The 16,561-nt window shown below is 64.7% G+C and overlaps 2 protein-coding genes across 3 annotated transcripts in view; one reads left to right on the forward strand and one right to left on the reverse strand.

Annotated features, from left to right (window-relative positions):
• Positions 1-4,057, forward strand: part of PPP2R2C (protein phosphatase 2 regulatory subunit Bgamma) — a 76,084-nt gene extending 72,027 nt beyond the window's left edge. For both annotated transcript variants that reach the window (XM_028507130.2, XM_036018642.1), the window contains exon 9: positions 2,628-4,057. In XM_028507130.2, the coding sequence (XP_028362931.1) occupies positions 2,628-2,919 (292 nt within the window). In that variant the 3' untranslated portion in view covers positions 2,920-4,057. The remainder of the gene's footprint in view (positions 1-2,627) is intronic.
• WFS1 (wolframin ER transmembrane glycoprotein) overlaps positions 1-16,561 on the reverse strand; it is a 31,154-nt gene that overhangs the window by 950 nt on the left and 13,643 nt on the right. The window contains exons 8-9 of the mRNA XM_028507156.2: positions 13,768-15,574; positions 6,659-6,663 (exon numbers count right to left, since the gene is read on the reverse strand). Of these exons, the coding sequence (XP_028362957.1) occupies positions 13,769-15,574 (1,806 nt within the window). The 3' untranslated portion in view covers positions 6,659-6,663; position 13,768. The remainder of the gene's footprint in view (positions 1-6,658; positions 6,664-13,767; positions 15,575-16,561) is intronic.

Below are 16,561 nucleotides of genomic sequence, written 5' to 3' on the forward strand. Positions count from 1 at the left end.
GAGAGAAGAGCCCGCCTTCTGTCGCTGTCGTCCCAGCATGTCACCCGAGGGTCCCTTGGCCTGCCTGGCGGGGAGCAGGGGAGCAGGACGGGGCAGGAAGGAGGGAGAGCAGAAGTCGCCTCCGAAACTGCTGGTCCCACGGGCGTGGGGCCGGTCAGCGCCGGCCACTTGGCTCAGTTTCCTGTGGGATCCCGGCAGGTGCGACCCAGCCGGGCACAGAGCCTGCCCCCGTGGGTGGCTGTCAGGGCCACAGGCACGTCCCCCCTCTTGTCGCCTGCTCCAGACAGGCCTGGTGGGGTGCTTCCCGGGGTCGGGAGGTCAGAGTTGGTGCTGGCTGTTCTCTCTCTCTCTCTCTCGCTCTCTGACCCCCACCCTCCTTCTCTCTCTCTCACACCCCTATGCACGCTATTCTCCTGCCCCCGGGGGAGTGGCTCCCCTTTGTCACCATGGCTGCTTGGGGACCAGTGTGTCCATGACAGGCCGAGGTTGCCTCCGGTGTCCACTCGTTATTGCCAGGGCTAACCCTGAGCCCCTGCTCCCCCCTCCCCGGCCCAGGGACACCGTGGCACTGAGGGCTGTGTGGCCTCTCTGGAGTCCTCAGCCTCGGCTGCAATGCCGGCCTCCCTGGCCCCCGGCTCTCTCTGTCCCCCAGGGTGGCCCTTGGAAAGCCCGGCCCACAGAAACCACCAGCACAGAGGTTCCCAGGTCCTGCTTGGGCTCTCCTGGGTCCTAAGGCCAGAGTGTGTCTTCCAGGAGAACCACTCTGGGTTGGGGACTTCGCTGCCACTCCCTCCTTCCAGCCTGCTCTCTGTCCTGAGCCCCCAGTGAAGGTCGAGGCCACTCCTGGGCATGACCTGGCTGAGGGCCCCCACTGGGTGGCCTCCTGTTGGCCAAAATGGCCAGACGCCGGGACACCAAGGGGCAGCCGCCGGCCCTCACGCCTCTGCCAATGACCGAGTCGCCAGCCGAAGGGCAGACACCCCTGGTTCTGGGGTGTCTTCAGGCTCAGCAGACTCCCTGCTACCTCCCTGGGGGGTCCCACTGCAGTGAGGCCCCCCGGGCCATGACTGAGGGGATGTCAGAGCCAGCCCAGCCTTCCCTTGAGAGCAAAGAGGGGCTCCTTTGGGCTGGTGGGGGGCGGCGGGTGCACTCCTCCCCCAGCAGTTGGGGTGGGCTCCGCCCACTCACGGACACCCCACCCGTCCTTGTGTGCCTCCCTCCACACACGCCGTTGAATTGTCTCGGCAACCAGCTGTTCTGCCACGTGAACCGAGGTGTTAGAGGCAGAATCTCAGAGCAGAAAAGAACGCAGCCCGAAAATACATTCGGGTTCTCCACCCACCCTCCCCTCTTCTCGGAGATGACAGCTCTCAGACGGGCAGAACTGTGTGCCTGGCGCCCTCCCCGGCATGCACCGCCCCCCCAGCCCCGCCCAGAGAGCTTCTGAGAGGCCCTCGACGCCCCGCTGGCCCGGCCTCGCTCAGAGGCCTGGCTGCCCGGGTGAGCACCGCTGGGGTGCACCCGCACACCCCAGGACTCCCACAGGAGAGCCAGTTTACAGACGGGCTTTAGCCCCACCGCCCCCAAACACCCACCCGCTGCTCTCTGAACACGAGGGCAGAGAAAACAGTTTGGGTGTCAAAGGGGGTGGCCCCAAACACACTGTGCACATGGTGGGCTCCGGCTGCCTCCGGCCACCGTGCCCGCTGCGCAGCGGAGCCCCGAAGCCGCCCGTGGGCGGGAACCGACAGGGAATTCTTGGCCAGAGCTCCGAGGGGCCACCTTATGCTGACGGTGAGCAAGGAGAGAGGCGAGCCCCCTGATTTCTTTCTTTCTTTATTTTAAAAAGGATTTTATTTGTTGATCTTTAGAGAGAGGGGGAGGGAGGGGAAGGAGAGAAGAGAAACGTTGATGTGAAAGAGAACCACGGATCGGCGGGCCGCCTCTCACGCAGGCCCCGAACCCGCAGCGCAGGCATGAGCCCTGACGGGTTATCAAACCAGTGCCCCTTCGCTTTGTGGGGCCACGCCCACCCCGAGCCACGCCAGCCAGGGCAGCCCCCTGGTTTCCCTGGTGGATGGACAGACAGAACCTTCTTAGCAGGGCGGGGCCGGCCCGTGAGCAGCTGCACGGGGGCGGCGTGCAAACAGCGTTCACGGACCCCGCTGCGCAGAGCAGAGGGTCCCCCCCATCCCCCCGTCCTGCGGGAAGGGCGCGCCGGGCCGACTCCGGGGTGGCCCTTGGTCAGCCCCAGGTGTGCAGCCCAGCGTCTTCTGTGTTCGTTCCCTTTGCCCCACTCTCGGGTGACCCCCCTCCCAAAAGTCCGGGGCTCCCGCTCCAGGGCAGAGGGGAAGAGGGGCAGGAGAACAGCGCCGTGGCGTTCGGGGCAGAGCCCCAACGGGGCCTCGGTTCCTGGGCTTGAGGTCTGAGGACGAGACCCCGAGAGAAAGGAGTCTCTGGGGCAGGCCCGGCCCCGGGTCCCATCCCCTTCCCTCCCGCGGGCTCCCTCTCCGGGGAGCGAGGGCCCCCCCCCCCCCCCCCCCCGCAGCCCCGGGTGTGTGTTTCCGGAAGGGGCGGGCCTCCCGTTCCCGCGCCCTGCGCGCCTGACTCCGCCCCTTCTCCGCCAGCGTCATCATGACCGGCGCCTACAACAACTTCTTCCGCATGTTCGACCGCAACACCAAGCGGGACGTGACCCTGGAGGCCTCGAGGGAGAGCAGCAAGCCGCGGGCGGTGCTCAAGCCGCGGCGCGTGTGCGTGGGCGGCAAGCGCCGGCGCGACGACATCAGCGTGGACAGCCTGGACTTCACCAAGAAGATCCTGCACACGGCCTGGCACCCGGCCGAGAACATCATCGCCATCGCGGCCACCAACAACCTGTACATCTTCCAGGACAAGGTCAACTCCGAGATGCACTAGGCGGGCGCGGAGCCCCGCCCCGGGAGCCCGCCCGTGGTGGCTGTCCCCGACACGACGGTGGAACAGCCACTGGAGGAAAGGACGTGGCCCCTGGGCCCAGCCCCTCCCCGGGGCTTCCCTGGGCCAGGCGCCTTTGCTGGGACCTGTGTCACGTGAGGGACGCAAAGCCGTCCCAGCTGCAGGTTGAAACGCGGGGACGTGAGAGTCGGCCTCCAAGTTCAGGGTTCTTTCATTCCTGCACTTGACCTGCCTGCGGTCTTTACCACATCGTTAGGGTTTTTACATCTCCAGGTTACTTTTTCACTTCAGCGGTTTCTTTTAAGCCCAGTGGGAGCCAATGGGAGCTGTTACTCTCGTGCCTCGGTGGCCCCAGATCGGGGGCCTCTGGGGGCAGCGAATGAAGCTCAGACGAGCCAGCCAGGGGTCCTCTGATCGTCAAAGGGGTGGTCTCCACTGTCTCAGAGCTGAGGGTCTCACCTTTGCATTTTGGATTGTGAGTTCATGCTGAGACTTGGGGGCTGCAAGCCCGTCTTTTGGGTTCTTTCAGTGTCTTTCAGTATCCCCCGGTCTGCTAGGTTTCTGAGTAGGAAGGGGCGGGGCTGGCATTTCCCATGTGCACCTGTAACTCTCAGCCCATTTAACCCAACTTTGCTGCGGCGTTGGCCGTGGGCCGGGTCCCCCGGTCCCCCTGTCCCCCTGTGCACCCTCGTTCCTCACCCGTCACTGGACACTTCGTGGGAACTCACCTGGCTCTGTCCTTGACCTTCTGGAACCTTCCTCACACACACCAACTACTCACTGCTCTGTCCATGTCAGGTGCGGGGGGCGAAAACGGAGACAGGAGGAGATGGAGGCCCTGCAGGGACTGACGGGTGGCCCATGGCACGTGCCAACCACGAGGTGGCATCCAGAGCCCACCCGGGCCCTCCCACGGGCACTTTCCTACCCATGTCGGCGGCTCACAGTGAGCCCACAGTCTCACCTGGAAGGCGACCTTCAGTGTGAAGAGGGACAGAGCAGGGGGGACAGTGATGGGGGACAGTGACAGGTCCCGGGGGGCACTGAGGCGCAGGAGGGGGAATGGAGAAGACCCTGGAGGTTCCTCGCCCTTCTCGGTGGTGCCAGAAGTCCGGCTGGCCCCGTGGTCCCCCTATCCCATGCCCCCCCCCTTCCTGTGGCCCCCCCATCCCGTGGTCCCCCTTCACCCACGCTGCACCTGGCTCCTTTCCCAATGCACCGAACCGCCTCCAACAGAAACTTGCATGTTATGGCCATTTTAGGGCACCTTTTCTTTCTCGGCCACTCAGTCTCGGGACACTCCCCCAGGGCCACAGAGGTCAAGGCCAGCCCCGCCCACCCACCCACCCACCTGCTGCCCAGGAAACAGACCCACGCGAGACTTTTCTCCGTGGATGACGGTGTACCTTTGTGTGTGTCAAAGCACAAAACGCATGTTCACTCAGCTCCGGCCCTGCGGTCCTTACACAGGGAGACGGGTCCCGGGGTTCTTTTTTTAATCAACACGAATGAAGAATGTTTGTTTCTATGTCACTGTACAACCCAGGCCCTCCGGACAGTATTATATGTACATATCTGTCCTGACCGAGAGGAACAATCACGGGGTTCGAGTCCTTCTTTCCCCCTTTGTAAAGAGGCTCACGAATGTGGTCAACTGTACAGAAACCTTGTTGAAGCCACAGTCCAGCTCGGAGGGCCCTGCGCACTCCTGGGGGTCCTCGGCCCCGCCCACGCCCCTGCGTGAGTCGGCTGCCGAGAGGCGGCTCGCGCCGGCAGCTGGAGGGGACTGTCCAGTCGGATCCGATAGTGGGTTCGCCCTTTCCTTCTTCCAAGTGCGTGTCTTACGCTGGATTCGAACCGAGGTCTTAATACAGCTCCTAGTTCCTTAACCTGTTTTAAACTTTGGATACCAAAATGAAAAGAAACATAGAAAAAGGACCAGGAAAAAAAAAAAGGGTCTTTTTCGAAGAAAAGCCTGGGAAGTAATGGCCAAAGCAAACCGCGAAGAATAAAATGTGTGTCGAGAAGAGGCGGGCGGGGCGGGGGCGAGGCGGGACCCGGCGGAAGGACACGGGGGAAGGACCAGCGGAGCAGCCGTGGGCCCTGCGTCCTGGCTCCGCCGGGCGCTCTGCCCCCGGGGACTGTGTGGCGGGCGTGCTCATCGTCATTGTGAAGTGGTGGGGTGGTTTCTGTTTTTGGTTTCGTTCCCTCCGAGGCCGGAGCTCTCGGGGGCGCGCAGCCCGTGCTGGCGGAGGCGGCGGATCGGGCCCTCGCGGCCCCCGTAACTCACAGGTGCATTGTTTTCTTCGGTGTCTCACAAAGTATCCAACTGTTGAATAAAACTATAAATATGTGAATACCAGCTTTTTCCAATAAAATAACAAATGTTACATCGAAAATGAGGCTCGGCGTCGCGCTTGTCTTTGAGGAGGCCCCGCGCAGGGCGGTGGGTCCTGTGGCGGGGGGCCCTACGGCGGAGGGGGGCGCACAGGGGCGCTGGGGGAGCCTGGTCTCCCTCGAGGCTTTGCTGCCTCCAGCTCCTAAGGCAGCTTCTAATCTTTCCGAGCTCTGAGGTCCTCACCGGGGACACGGGGCTCATAGTAGCATCGACCTCGCCATCCTGGGGGAGGGGCGAGATACGGCCTTGGAGCCCAGTGCCGGGCACGCAAGCCCCCAACACACGTGGTTGTTTGGAGCCAGTGAGCGTAACCTGCCCGGATTCCCAAAGACCCTCACACTGCCCCACGATCTACTTAGACCCTCACGTCCAGCACGAGAACACGGCACAGAGGAGGCACTGAGGTTCGGAGAGGTCAAGACGCTTGCTGGAGACCACGCAGCTAGCGTGTGCAGGCGCTGGGTTCTGAGCTTGGGCTGGCTGCCTCCTAATCCAGGGGTCCCCTTGTAACAGGGTGCAGCCAAGAGGGGAGCCTCAAATAGGGATCTGTAATAAGATCCAGAAGAGCCTGGAGATAATTGGCTCCACACCACAGGGCCACACCTGCCCAGAATCTGGCAGCTGTAGCCAATTGTGAGAGGAGTTGCAAATGGGGCTGCAGAGGAAGATTGGAGCTGGGATTTAAACCGAGACTTGGCAGCCATTGGAGGGGGAGAGCCATGCGCAGCCCTGCAAGGGAGAACCACACAGCTTTAGCAGAGTGAAGGCTCTCGCGGCCCTGAGGGAGAGAACCACGCGGCCTTGATGGAGTGGAGACTCCCGCAGGCCTGAGAGGGAGAACCATGCGGCTCTGGCAGAGTGGGGACTCCCGTGGTCCGGGGAGAGAGGACCATGTGCCTTTGCCAGAGTAGGGACCCCTGCAGCTTTAGAAGATATGGTACTCTGGACTGGGCAAGGGGGGAAGGAAGGACTGTGTGTTTGTGGGTGTTTTTAGGGACTTTAGGATTTTTGGTGAAGACATTAGGTCCCTACTTTAAGTTTGTATAGCATTAAATAAATGTTTCCTTTCCTTTTCACAAATCTCTGGCATTGAGAGACAGCTTTCCTCTGGCGGCGGACATAACGGACCTGGGGGCTTCTTTATATCGTCCCAGGCCCCCCCCCTTGTTTGTTCTGTAACACCCTGAAGCCCCCTCCCCCGTTCCTCCGTGTCCCAGGGAAAGGGGGCCGGAGAGCACAGAGACCACAGGGTGCCAGAGAGGCCCCTCCCCGCTGCTGCCCCAGCCGAGGTGAATGAGGACATGTGGGGACGCGTGTGGGCACCCCTCCTCACAGCCTCGGCCCCGCCCCTCCTCCATCAAGGGGTGCTCACACCCAGGCCCAGTGGGAGGGAGGCGGGAGCCCTTCCCGAGGGTCTGCTGCCGGGGCTTGCGTCAGCTCCACTCCCCATCAGCCATGCAGCCCTCCGGACGGGGAGTGAAGTGGGAGAAAGCCGCTTCCTGGCCGTGTGACCTGGGACGTGAGGCCGACCTCTCCGAGCCGCACCTGTGGGCCAGAGAGCAATGCCACTCCTGACCCTGTGGTGCCACTGTGCGGGGACGCGATGTGTCATCTCATTTAGGCTCCCTTTTGAGGTGGGACTGAGCGTGTGGACCCTGAGGTGGGGAGAGTAGCCCGGGTCCCCAGGGGGACCTGCCTGCCACGAGTGTGCTGGAAAGCGAGAACCTCCGCTGGCCGTGCTCGGAGGGAGCTGCATCAATGGGAGGGGGCGGGGGAGGTGGGGCTGAGGGCTCCGCCTGCCACCGCTGGCTGGGAAGAAGCAGGGAGGGGCAGAGGCCGGGACTCGAGGCAGCTCGGGGAGCTAGCAAGGGTCTCTGGAGGCACCAGCCCCGTCCACACCGGGACTTGAGCCCGGGGGCCCCAGGTGAGACTTCTGAGCACAGACTACAAGAGAGTAGGTGTGGCTACACAGGGGAGCGTCCTCAGGCACGTTCAGCCACTGGCCCGAGTCACACACCCCTGAGTGGGCAGCAGAGGGGGATCGGACGCCATGCCGCCCTTCGTGAGGGTGGCAGGGTGTGACCCCGCTGGGGAGCTCCCGGAAGTACTCGGGGGGCGTGCAGCCTGGTGGGGACACACAGGGGCAGGCAGGGGCCCCTAGCAGGCCAGGGACTTGTGGGGAGCTGGGTCTCTGGGCGGGGCGGCCAGGCCGGATCCCGCTGGGCGCACCCAGGTGGACGGCCCTGGGCTCAGGGCCGTGGCTGGGCCCCGTGCAGGTGTGATCCAGCTCTACTCCCCTCCCCGCTCCTCTGCCAGCTGCAGAGCGTTGTGCACCCTGATGGAAAGGTCACTGTCACCCTGTCGGTCCTCAGCCCTGAGACCCCCCACACCCTCTGGGCTCTGCCCGGCCTGGCACGTGGGCCCCTTGGTGATGGGCCCGGCACGCTGCCCCACTCCCTCCCCCACCCACGGCGCCATTACTGTGTTAACTGGGGACACCTGAGAGCCGCGCCCTGCCCCAGGTGCCCCGCTGAGCGGGCAGTGTCCGTCACCCCACTCCTTCCACCTGCACAGTCACCCTAGCAGGAGGCCAAGGTCTCCCTCATTTTACAGATGAGGAAACTGAGGCCCAAAGAGGCGGGTGACTGGCCCACGGCCGCAAACCTGCGAGTCCTGGAGCCAGGATCAGACCCCAGGCAGTGTGGCCCCGCATGGGGACCAGGACTCGCTGCCACCTGAGCCACCCACCGCAGGCCCCTGCAGGTGCGTTCTGGGGGGTTTCTCCAGCCATGGCCCCCCCTGGTCCTCTGCCGGAACTAGGTCTGCACCGCCCCCCCCCAGACTGCCGGCTTGGGGCCTGCCCACCCCCCACGCCAGCCCGGGGCCTGCACAGGTTCAACCACCTGATGAAAACGGAGCAAAGGCTCAGCAGCTTCTGGCGGTGGGGGGTTTCCTAGCAACCGAGAAGCATTTAGAGCAGCTGTGCACAGTTGCCTGGGTCGTGCGTGATTCACGGCAAACACCTCGGTCGTTCTGTGAAAAACAAAGCCTCGTTCTCTCCACCTGGACACTGTCAGCCCGGGGCCCTCACAGCCCAAGGACACGGTGACCCTCAGAGAGGGACGGAAACGTCGCCACGGGTGGCAGCGTCGGGGCCAAAGTGAAAACGGAAACGGGAAGGGATCCGTTGTTGCCATCATGCCCAAAGTGCCAACCATGCAGCGGAGACGCGGGTGTCTGGAGAAGGGGTTGTCTGTGGAAGACCCTTGCACAGCCCGCCAGGGGTGCCAACGGCCACCAAGAAGAACGAACGTCGCCTTGCAAGGATGTCCAGCTCTCTGCAATTCTGCATGCCACTGGTGCATTCACTCAGCAAACGTTTTCTGAGCACCTGCGTCGTGGGCAGTGCCGAGGCCTGGTGGCCAGAATTCGCGTCCTGGCTCAGGTGGTAGCTGTGGTCTCGGGGACACCACCTGCGCTGGCTGTGCCCCAGTCTGCAGCGTGTGGGCACCGGCAGCCCCCACCGGGAGGGGCCGTGGGACCCAACAAGAAAGTCCGTGCTCGTGTGGTCCGCACAGAGCCCACCCCTGCCCCCAAAGCCTGTCAGCGACCTCACTGCCCCAAGGCTTCAGTGCGGTCCTGCTACCCCTGCCGCTGGGCCCTGGCCACCCCTGGGGGAACTGGGACAGTCTGGGTCCATGCTGAGGGTAGAGAGGCCTCACTGAGGAGGGCAGCCTGCAGGAGGGAGGGGGAGCTGGGGGAGGTGGAGTGGGGAGAAGAGGGGGTTCGCTGGAGCCCGGAGCCAGCAGGCTGACCGAGCCCGCCGACATCAGCCAGCAGGGTCTAGGGGTCCACGGGCTTCCCCGGGCCCTGGCGCTGCTGCCCGGACTCTGGGTGTCCTACCGCCAGGCAGTGGGAGGTGGTGGACACTCGCCCCTCTAGCCCGTGTGGGCAGGCTGGGTGGGAGGGTCGGTCCAAGGGTCCTGCGCCCTGGTAGTCGAGGGGTCTGTGTGCAGCCTGGGAGAGGCGGGTCCAGCACTCAGCCCTGACCCTGGAGAGCCAGGAGACGCTGTCTGAGGCCCCGTGTGGTGGAGGCCCCTCACGGGGCCGTTTCCAACATGACAGCCTACGCCAGGATGTGGCTTCCCTCCCGAGGCTGGCAGAGACGGCGGGACGGGTCGGGAAGGACAGGCGGGCATCCCTTCCGGTCCCCCCGCTGGTCACAAGCCGGGCACCTGCTGGGCGAGGCTGGGAAAGGCATTTCCTTGGCAGCCGGAGCTCCAGCTCCGGTCAGGGCTTCCCCCAGAGAGGGCACTAGGGGGCACGTGGTCGTTGGTGCCGCAGACAGAATGACGGGGTGCTGCCCGATCTTTCTGGGGCTCGAGTCCCGCAGCCCCCAGAGAAGCCCTCGTCTTTGCCCTTCCGAGGGGACTGTCCTGCCGGACTCAGCGGGAGTCATTTCTGTGGCTGGCCCCCACGACGGTGACGGCGGAAGAGGCTCATGCCTTCCTGGCGTGTCTGTCCTGGCGCCATCCAGGGCTGCTCCCAGTGCCGGTTCCAGCGCAAGTGCCTAGCAGCTGATTCACCCGTGGGCAGCTACACCCAGGGGCACAGAGAGTAACGACTCAGTGATGGTGAACGCCGGCAGGCGCGTCCTGGACCGGAGCACAGGGGGAGGGGCAGCGGGGGAAGGTCCCGGTGGGCAGGTCCCAGGTGGGGCCACAGGAGAGGCGGAGTAAGACCCTGCCCGGAGGGGCAGGGTCCTGAGACAGGGACCTGGCTTAGCCCCGAGCTGCGAACCTCGGAGTGGCTCTCTCGGGACCGGTGGGGGCAGGGACCCTCAGGAGGCCAAGTGGGGAGGTGAGGAGTTTCGGTTTAAAATCCCCACTTTCACCTGGCTGGTGTGGCTCAGTGGCTTGAGCACGGGCCTGCGAACCAAATAGTCCCGGGTTCGATTCCCAGTCAGGGCCCATGCCTGGGTTGCAGGTCTGGCCCCCAGTAGGGGGCACATGAGAGGCAACCACACATTGATGTTTTTTTCCCTCTCTTTCTCTCTTCCCCTCTCTCTAAAAATAAATAAATAAAATCTTTAAAATATATATATATATATATATAAATAAAAATCCCCACTTTCAGGCCTGTGTGCATCAGCAACAGGCATGCGGTGCCCACAGGCAGACGAGGTATTTATTCACCTCCGACCCCACACCTGCCCGTCAGGGCTGGGGGCTGTCATCAGTCAGGTGGCCGATTCCAGAGAGACACGCTCCTGCTCTGTGGGAGACTTTGCAGGGATGTGGGGCTTGCCACTTGAGAGGCCATTTACAGAGGGGGAGGGGCCCCCAACCCCTGCCCCGGGGCCTCAGACCAGTGCCTGTCTGTGGCCTGTTAGGAACCAGGCCCCACAGCAGGAGGCGAGCGGCGGCCAGCAAATGGAGCTTGGCTCGCGTTACCGCCTGGGCTCTGCTTCCTGTTCCCTGCCCCCCCCCGCCCCCCCACCCCCGGTCTGTGGAAAATCATCTTCCACAAACCGGTCCCTGGTGCCGGTGAACGCCGGGGACGGCTGAGTTACAGGGTGAGGGATCAGGACACTAGAACGCCGCTGAGACACGGAGAGGCAGGCCGGGGAGCTGGGCAGCCGGGGAGCTGGGCGGTCTGCAGCGGTGGCTCCTCTGCAAGGGGGCCGGGCGGTCTTTCTGGCACCGTTCTCCGCCACCCCAGGGGGTGGGCTGCGTGGAGGAATGCCCCCCCGCCCCCCCGGGGTGCTCAATGGGGTGGGGCTACAGACTGTGCCTCAGGGTTCCCCAGCCCCCTCTGCAGAGCCAAGAAGCGCTCCAGCTGCCTGCAGGACGGGGCCCACTTCCAACCAGCCTGGCCTGGACCTCCAGCTCGGGCCTCGGGACCCGCAGGCGTCTGGCTGTGCCGGGCCTCCCAGGGCTGCCCTGATGGCTGGAACGTCTGTCTCCTCTGGCCTCCCAAGTCCCGCTCCCCCCCTTGCTCACACAGTGGGCCAACCCCACCTGCCCCCAGGAGCCTCCCGATCCGTCTCCCTCCCGCCCGCCCGGGCTGGAGGCGCCTCCCTCTGGGCCCCCGCGGCACTTCCTGCTCCGGACCGGGGCCTCTCGGGTGGGACTTGGGTGCGTGTGCGCAGGGCAGGACCCGGGTTCGGCTCCCGCTGTGGAGCGACCGCTGTGCTCAGCATGGCCGGGCAGTAAACATTTGCTCGGGGCGGCAGCCGTGCGCTCCAGGCTGGTTAGTCAGGGCGCTAAGTCACAGGGACTGGCCAGGCCTCTCTGGCCGCGTGGGGCCGAGGAACCAAACCCGTGACGCAGGCACGGAGGTAGGGCTGTGCCTCCCGGGGCGCGCGCAGGGGGTGGGCGAGCAAGCAGACAGAGCGCCCTCAGGCGCGAGGCCCTCCCCCTGCCTGGGTCGGGCTGCTCCGATCGGTGCCAATCTAAACAGCGATGTTCACAGAGTTTACGTTTGTGAAAAGCCAGAAGGGACAATTCATCTGGGTCTGAATTTCCGTGGGCATCTAACTCCTTTAACAATTCACAAATATCTGGTGAGCATTTACTAGTTAGTGCCTGGCCCCTATTCTAACCACCGTGCAAGAAACTCACTCGTTTAAGCCTAAAACCACCCACGGGGCAGGTCCTGTTATAACCCCATTTACAGGAGAGGAGCCGGAGGCCTGGCCGGCGTGGACCCGGCCAAGCTCTCAGAGCGGAGCCCCCCCCCCCACCGCCCCGCCCCCCCAGGTGGGATGCAGGCGAAGCCGCCAGCCTCTGTTCCGCTCTGCTGCGCCTGCCGCACCCGCACTTACGAAGGACACCTGTGTGTCTCCAGACTGGGGTCCTGTGCGTCGTGGAGTTCTTAAAAGGGCTTCATAACCCTGAAGTTCTGAAAGCCACTGACCGAGCTCAGGCTCCCCGTGTCACAGATGGGGACACTGGCCCGGGGACGGGCCAAATGGCAAAGGTACAAGCTGGGGTCCAAAGGCCAATCCGGGGTGACCCTGAAGAGACCAGCCGTCCCCTGCTCTAGGAGGGTGGCTCTGCTGGGGCGCCTGCCAGCGTAGAGGGGTGGCCCAGGGGACAGGCACATCGCGGTCCCATGCTGGCTCTGCCACTAATACCTGGTGTGACCTCCTCCCTCCCTGAGCCCCTTTCTGTGGCTCTGTGGTTGGGGGTTGTCACGGTACCCCCCTCACGCAGAGCAGGGATCAGAGGTCACCCTGTTTGCTCAGAAAGCACCAGTGCCCCCTCCCCCCCATTAGTGGTGAGTCTGGGGGTAGCAAAGCTGAACGGTGGTGCATTTTGTGGATCAGGGAGGGGGGATGGGCTGACCTTTAACCCCGGGACGTGGGGTTGTGGGCGGAGCAGACGCAGGACTGGCGGGCAGGGTAGCAGCTATGTCAACCCACGAATAACTGCGGACGCGCCTCGCTGCCGGTGATCTGAGTGTCACACACGGTGGTGACCGTGCGCATTTCAGACGTGGTCAGACCCGAGCGGACGCAGGGCAGTCGAGGCTGGCAGTGCAGGGGCCCCTGGCCTGGAGGTGGTGCCCGGTGGGCTCGCTGGCAGGCGGCCTGTCGGCCCCTGAGAAGGCCAGTTCTGCCCTTCGGGACGCAGACGGCACCTGCACTGAATTCAGTGCGAGTGCACACACCTGCTGACCCTCAGGCACGTTCGAGAAGGGGCTTCTCGGAAAGAAAGGCAGCCGAGGGCGGCAGGTTCCGTCACAGGCTTTTATTTCAGCTGCTCCGGGCCCTGCCTCTGCTCTCCCTAACGGAACACGGCAAGATTTTCCGAGGGCCGGGAGGGGCACCCGGGGTTCTGCCTCCCAGTCCTGGAGGGTTCATGCGAGACCCTCCCAGACGCACCCACTACCCACTAGGCAGCAGACTCCCGAGACAAGCTGCGGACCCAGGGCTCAGCGTGGACGTGCTGTGCCCAGAGCTGCCGCTCCCCCCCCACCCCGCCCGGGTCTGGAAGGAGCCGGGCGGGGCCTCGACCATGTGACCACTCAGGGCGCTCTGCCGGGAGCCGGCAGGACCCGCAAACAGCTGTCCGGGCTTAGCAGCAACCAAATAAATAAGAAGTGTTATGTCATGTTCACAGCAGCACGTTCACAAAACAAATCCCACACAGCAGTGAGGAAGGGGCCACAGTGCTCGGAGGGGGTGGGGGGGGCACGTGGGTGCTGAGTGCTTTTCAGGACGGGCACCCATCCCGTCTGGCCCGCCAGCTGCACTCGGGAAGGTCAGGATGGGGGTTAAGACCACGCATGCAATTTCCGGCGACACTGGGCATTCCGAGGGACAGAGTGTGTACACATATGTGCACACGTGTGCACACGCACACAGGCTCAGCATCCATGCCGTGCCATCTGGCTGGGCGGCTGCCCGGGAGGAGGGTCCTGGCGGCCTCACACGGCCGACAGGAAGGGGAAGAAGAAGAAGTCGAAGGCGAACTTCACGGCGCCGTGCACGGTGCTGCGCCAGTCCTGCTCCACCTTCACGTGCCGCCGGGCGGGCGACAGCTGGGCCATGCAGTTGAGGCAGCTGATGGCCTTGAGCTCGAAGACGGGCCACTTGCTGCCCAGGCGGCCCTCCAGGACGGTGCTGAACTCGACGAGGCTGCCCTGGCGCAGGCGCAGCAGCACGTCCTTGAACTCGCTGCTGGCCCGCAGCACGATGTCCTTGGTGACGTCGTCCTCCTCGGGGCCGCGGGGCCCGTTGGTGCCGAAGGGCATGCCCACCGTGATCTCGAACTTGTAGCGGTCGAAGCGCTTCATGTGGCAGGGGTGCTTGGCCAGCAGCTTGAGCCGGCACAGCTCCTCCTGGGCCGTGGAGGCGTTGCCGGGGCTGCAGGCCGGGTAGGCCTCGCCGTACAGGCAACGCATCCAGTCTCCGAGGAACAGCGGCAGCATGTTGACGGCCGACTCGGCGCTGTTGTCGATGTCCGTCACGCGCACGTACTTGAAGCGGCCCGTCCAGGTGACCCGGTGGCCCTCCAGGTGGCTGCACAGGATCTGGGTGCGCGCCATGTTGGTCTCCTTCCAGGCGCGCGGCCCGCACAGCGCGCCATACTGCGGCCAGGTCAGCGTGGAGTTGTACACCTTCATGCCCTCCGAGCGGTACACGTAGACCCAGCAGAACAGCACCACGGCCGAGATCCACACCAGGATGAGCTTGACCACGGAGCTGCGCGTCAGCGACCTGACCATCTCCACCACCGAGAAGTTGGCCTTGGTCCACCAGCGCAGCAGCAGCGGGACGCTGCACACCGCCAGGGTGACCGCGATCTTGGTGAGCTCCAGGGACACGAACCAGCGGGCGAACTGCACCAGGCCCATGAGCGCCAGGCCCGTCAGCAGGATCGGGAGGGCGAAGAGGAAGAGGAAGTAGCCGATGGAGGCGCGCACCAGCCCCAGGCCGCTGGACTCCAGCAGGACGACCACGGAGAGCTCGCACCACATGAAGCAGACCAGGTAGGGCACCAGGTAGCAGTAGGTGCCCTTGAAGCCGCGCAGCTGGGCCATGCGGAAGAAGAGGAAGAGCAGGTAGACGTAGAGCAGGCAGGGCACGCTGACGTTCAGCACGACCAGGTGGCCCAGCGGCACGGTGAGCAGGGTCTGGCCCAGGAGCTTCAGGTAGCGCCAGTCGAGGGGCAGGGCGGGCAGCAGGGAGAGCAGGCCGGCGGCCACCTCGGTGACCAGGGCCCTGCGGGTGTAGGGCTCGGCGGACGTGCTCAGACTCATGTAGCTGGCGGCCGTGAAGAAGACGCACACCACGGCCAGCTCCGAGCAGGGCACGCAGTCCTTGCTGGCGATGGGGAAGGAGAAGATGACGAAGACGACGGACAGCAGGAAGTGCACGTAGGGCTCCAGGTGGTTCCAGCCGAAGTTCACCTCGGCCTGCTCCACGTCCAGGTTGGGCTCGAAGCGCAGCAGCAGGCTGGTGAGGGTGCGGAAGCTCTCCCAGGCCTTGCTGTCCTGGAACACCTTGAGGGTGCAGATCACCATGGACAGGAAGGACAGGTAGAAGACCACCAGGGGCACCGCGAAGGCGAAGAAGTCGATGGTCAGGTTGCTGATGATGAAGAAGAAGATGAGGGCGTTGATGTGGTGGGTGGGCACGATGGTGGACAGCCAGTGCATGCCGGCCCGGGAGGCCATCTCGATCAGGTACTCTTTGATCTCCATGATGGCGTGCAGCGGGTACTTGACCACCTGCGGGGGAGGGGGAGGGAGGTGGCTGTCGGGGCTGGGACAGGAGCCCAGAGCGCCGCCCCTGGAGCCCTGGGCCCTCCCTGTGCTCTGTGGCCCTGGCCACCCCACTCTGGGCCCCTGCAGCCTGTCCCCGCCATCCTCTCCCGCCCCAGGCCTGACCCAACCCCCTGCCCCAGAGTCCACACCCACGTGTGCTGGTGTCCCTGCGAGACCTCCGGCGCCCAGAGGAACCCGCCACCCTCTTCCCTCCCCAGGGGGCCCCGGGCTGCCCGGCTGGTGTCTCATCTCCCTCCGGCTGGGAGGGCTTCGCCTCCTGTGTCCCAGCTCCCCATCCACTCGGGGGGCAGGAACCGGTACCCCACAAGCCACGCTGGGCGCCCAGCAGTCCCAGGAGTGGCGGTGGGAGTGGGGACTCCAGGAGGGAGAGTTCTGTGTGACCGTGCCTGAGCAGGGGCGTGGCCCACCTTTAGCGACTGTAACGGGGCGGATGGGACCTGTTGGCCAGCGTTAGGAGACCCTAAGAACCAGCCGCCTGCCACGCCCACCCCCATACACACCCACCGACACCATGCTGCTCCGAACAGACACACGACTCCACACGACCACGCCAAACGCAGCCCCTTCCCTGCCTTGGGGGCCACCCCCCGCCCTGTACCCAGTACCCAGGGCACAGGTGGCCCTTGGCTGGACCGCAGCACAGGGCGGATGGAGCGCTGTGGGGCAGGGGGACTGGGGGGCAGCCTGGAGGAGGAGGTGGGGGTGATTCTGCCCTCCAGGGCGGACCCCCACACCCGCCTGGCTTTCTGCGCAGGATTCCCAGACACGGGTAGCCCAGCCAGGGCTCGGGGGAGACGGGGGAGGAGCTGGAGGGGGGAACGGGGAGGCGGCTGTGGACAGCGCCCGTCCTCACGCCGTGCAGCGTGGAGGAGGGCGGGGGGGCCTGCACCAGTGCCCCCCCCACGCCCTCAGCACAGGCCCTCTGCCTGC

This window comes from Phyllostomus discolor, chromosome 1 (assembly GCF_004126475.2).
Source record: "Phyllostomus discolor isolate MPI-MPIP mPhyDis1 chromosome 1, mPhyDis1.pri.v3, whole genome shotgun sequence".
Lineage (NCBI taxonomy): Eukaryota > Metazoa > Chordata > Mammalia > Chiroptera > Phyllostomidae > Phyllostomus > Phyllostomus discolor.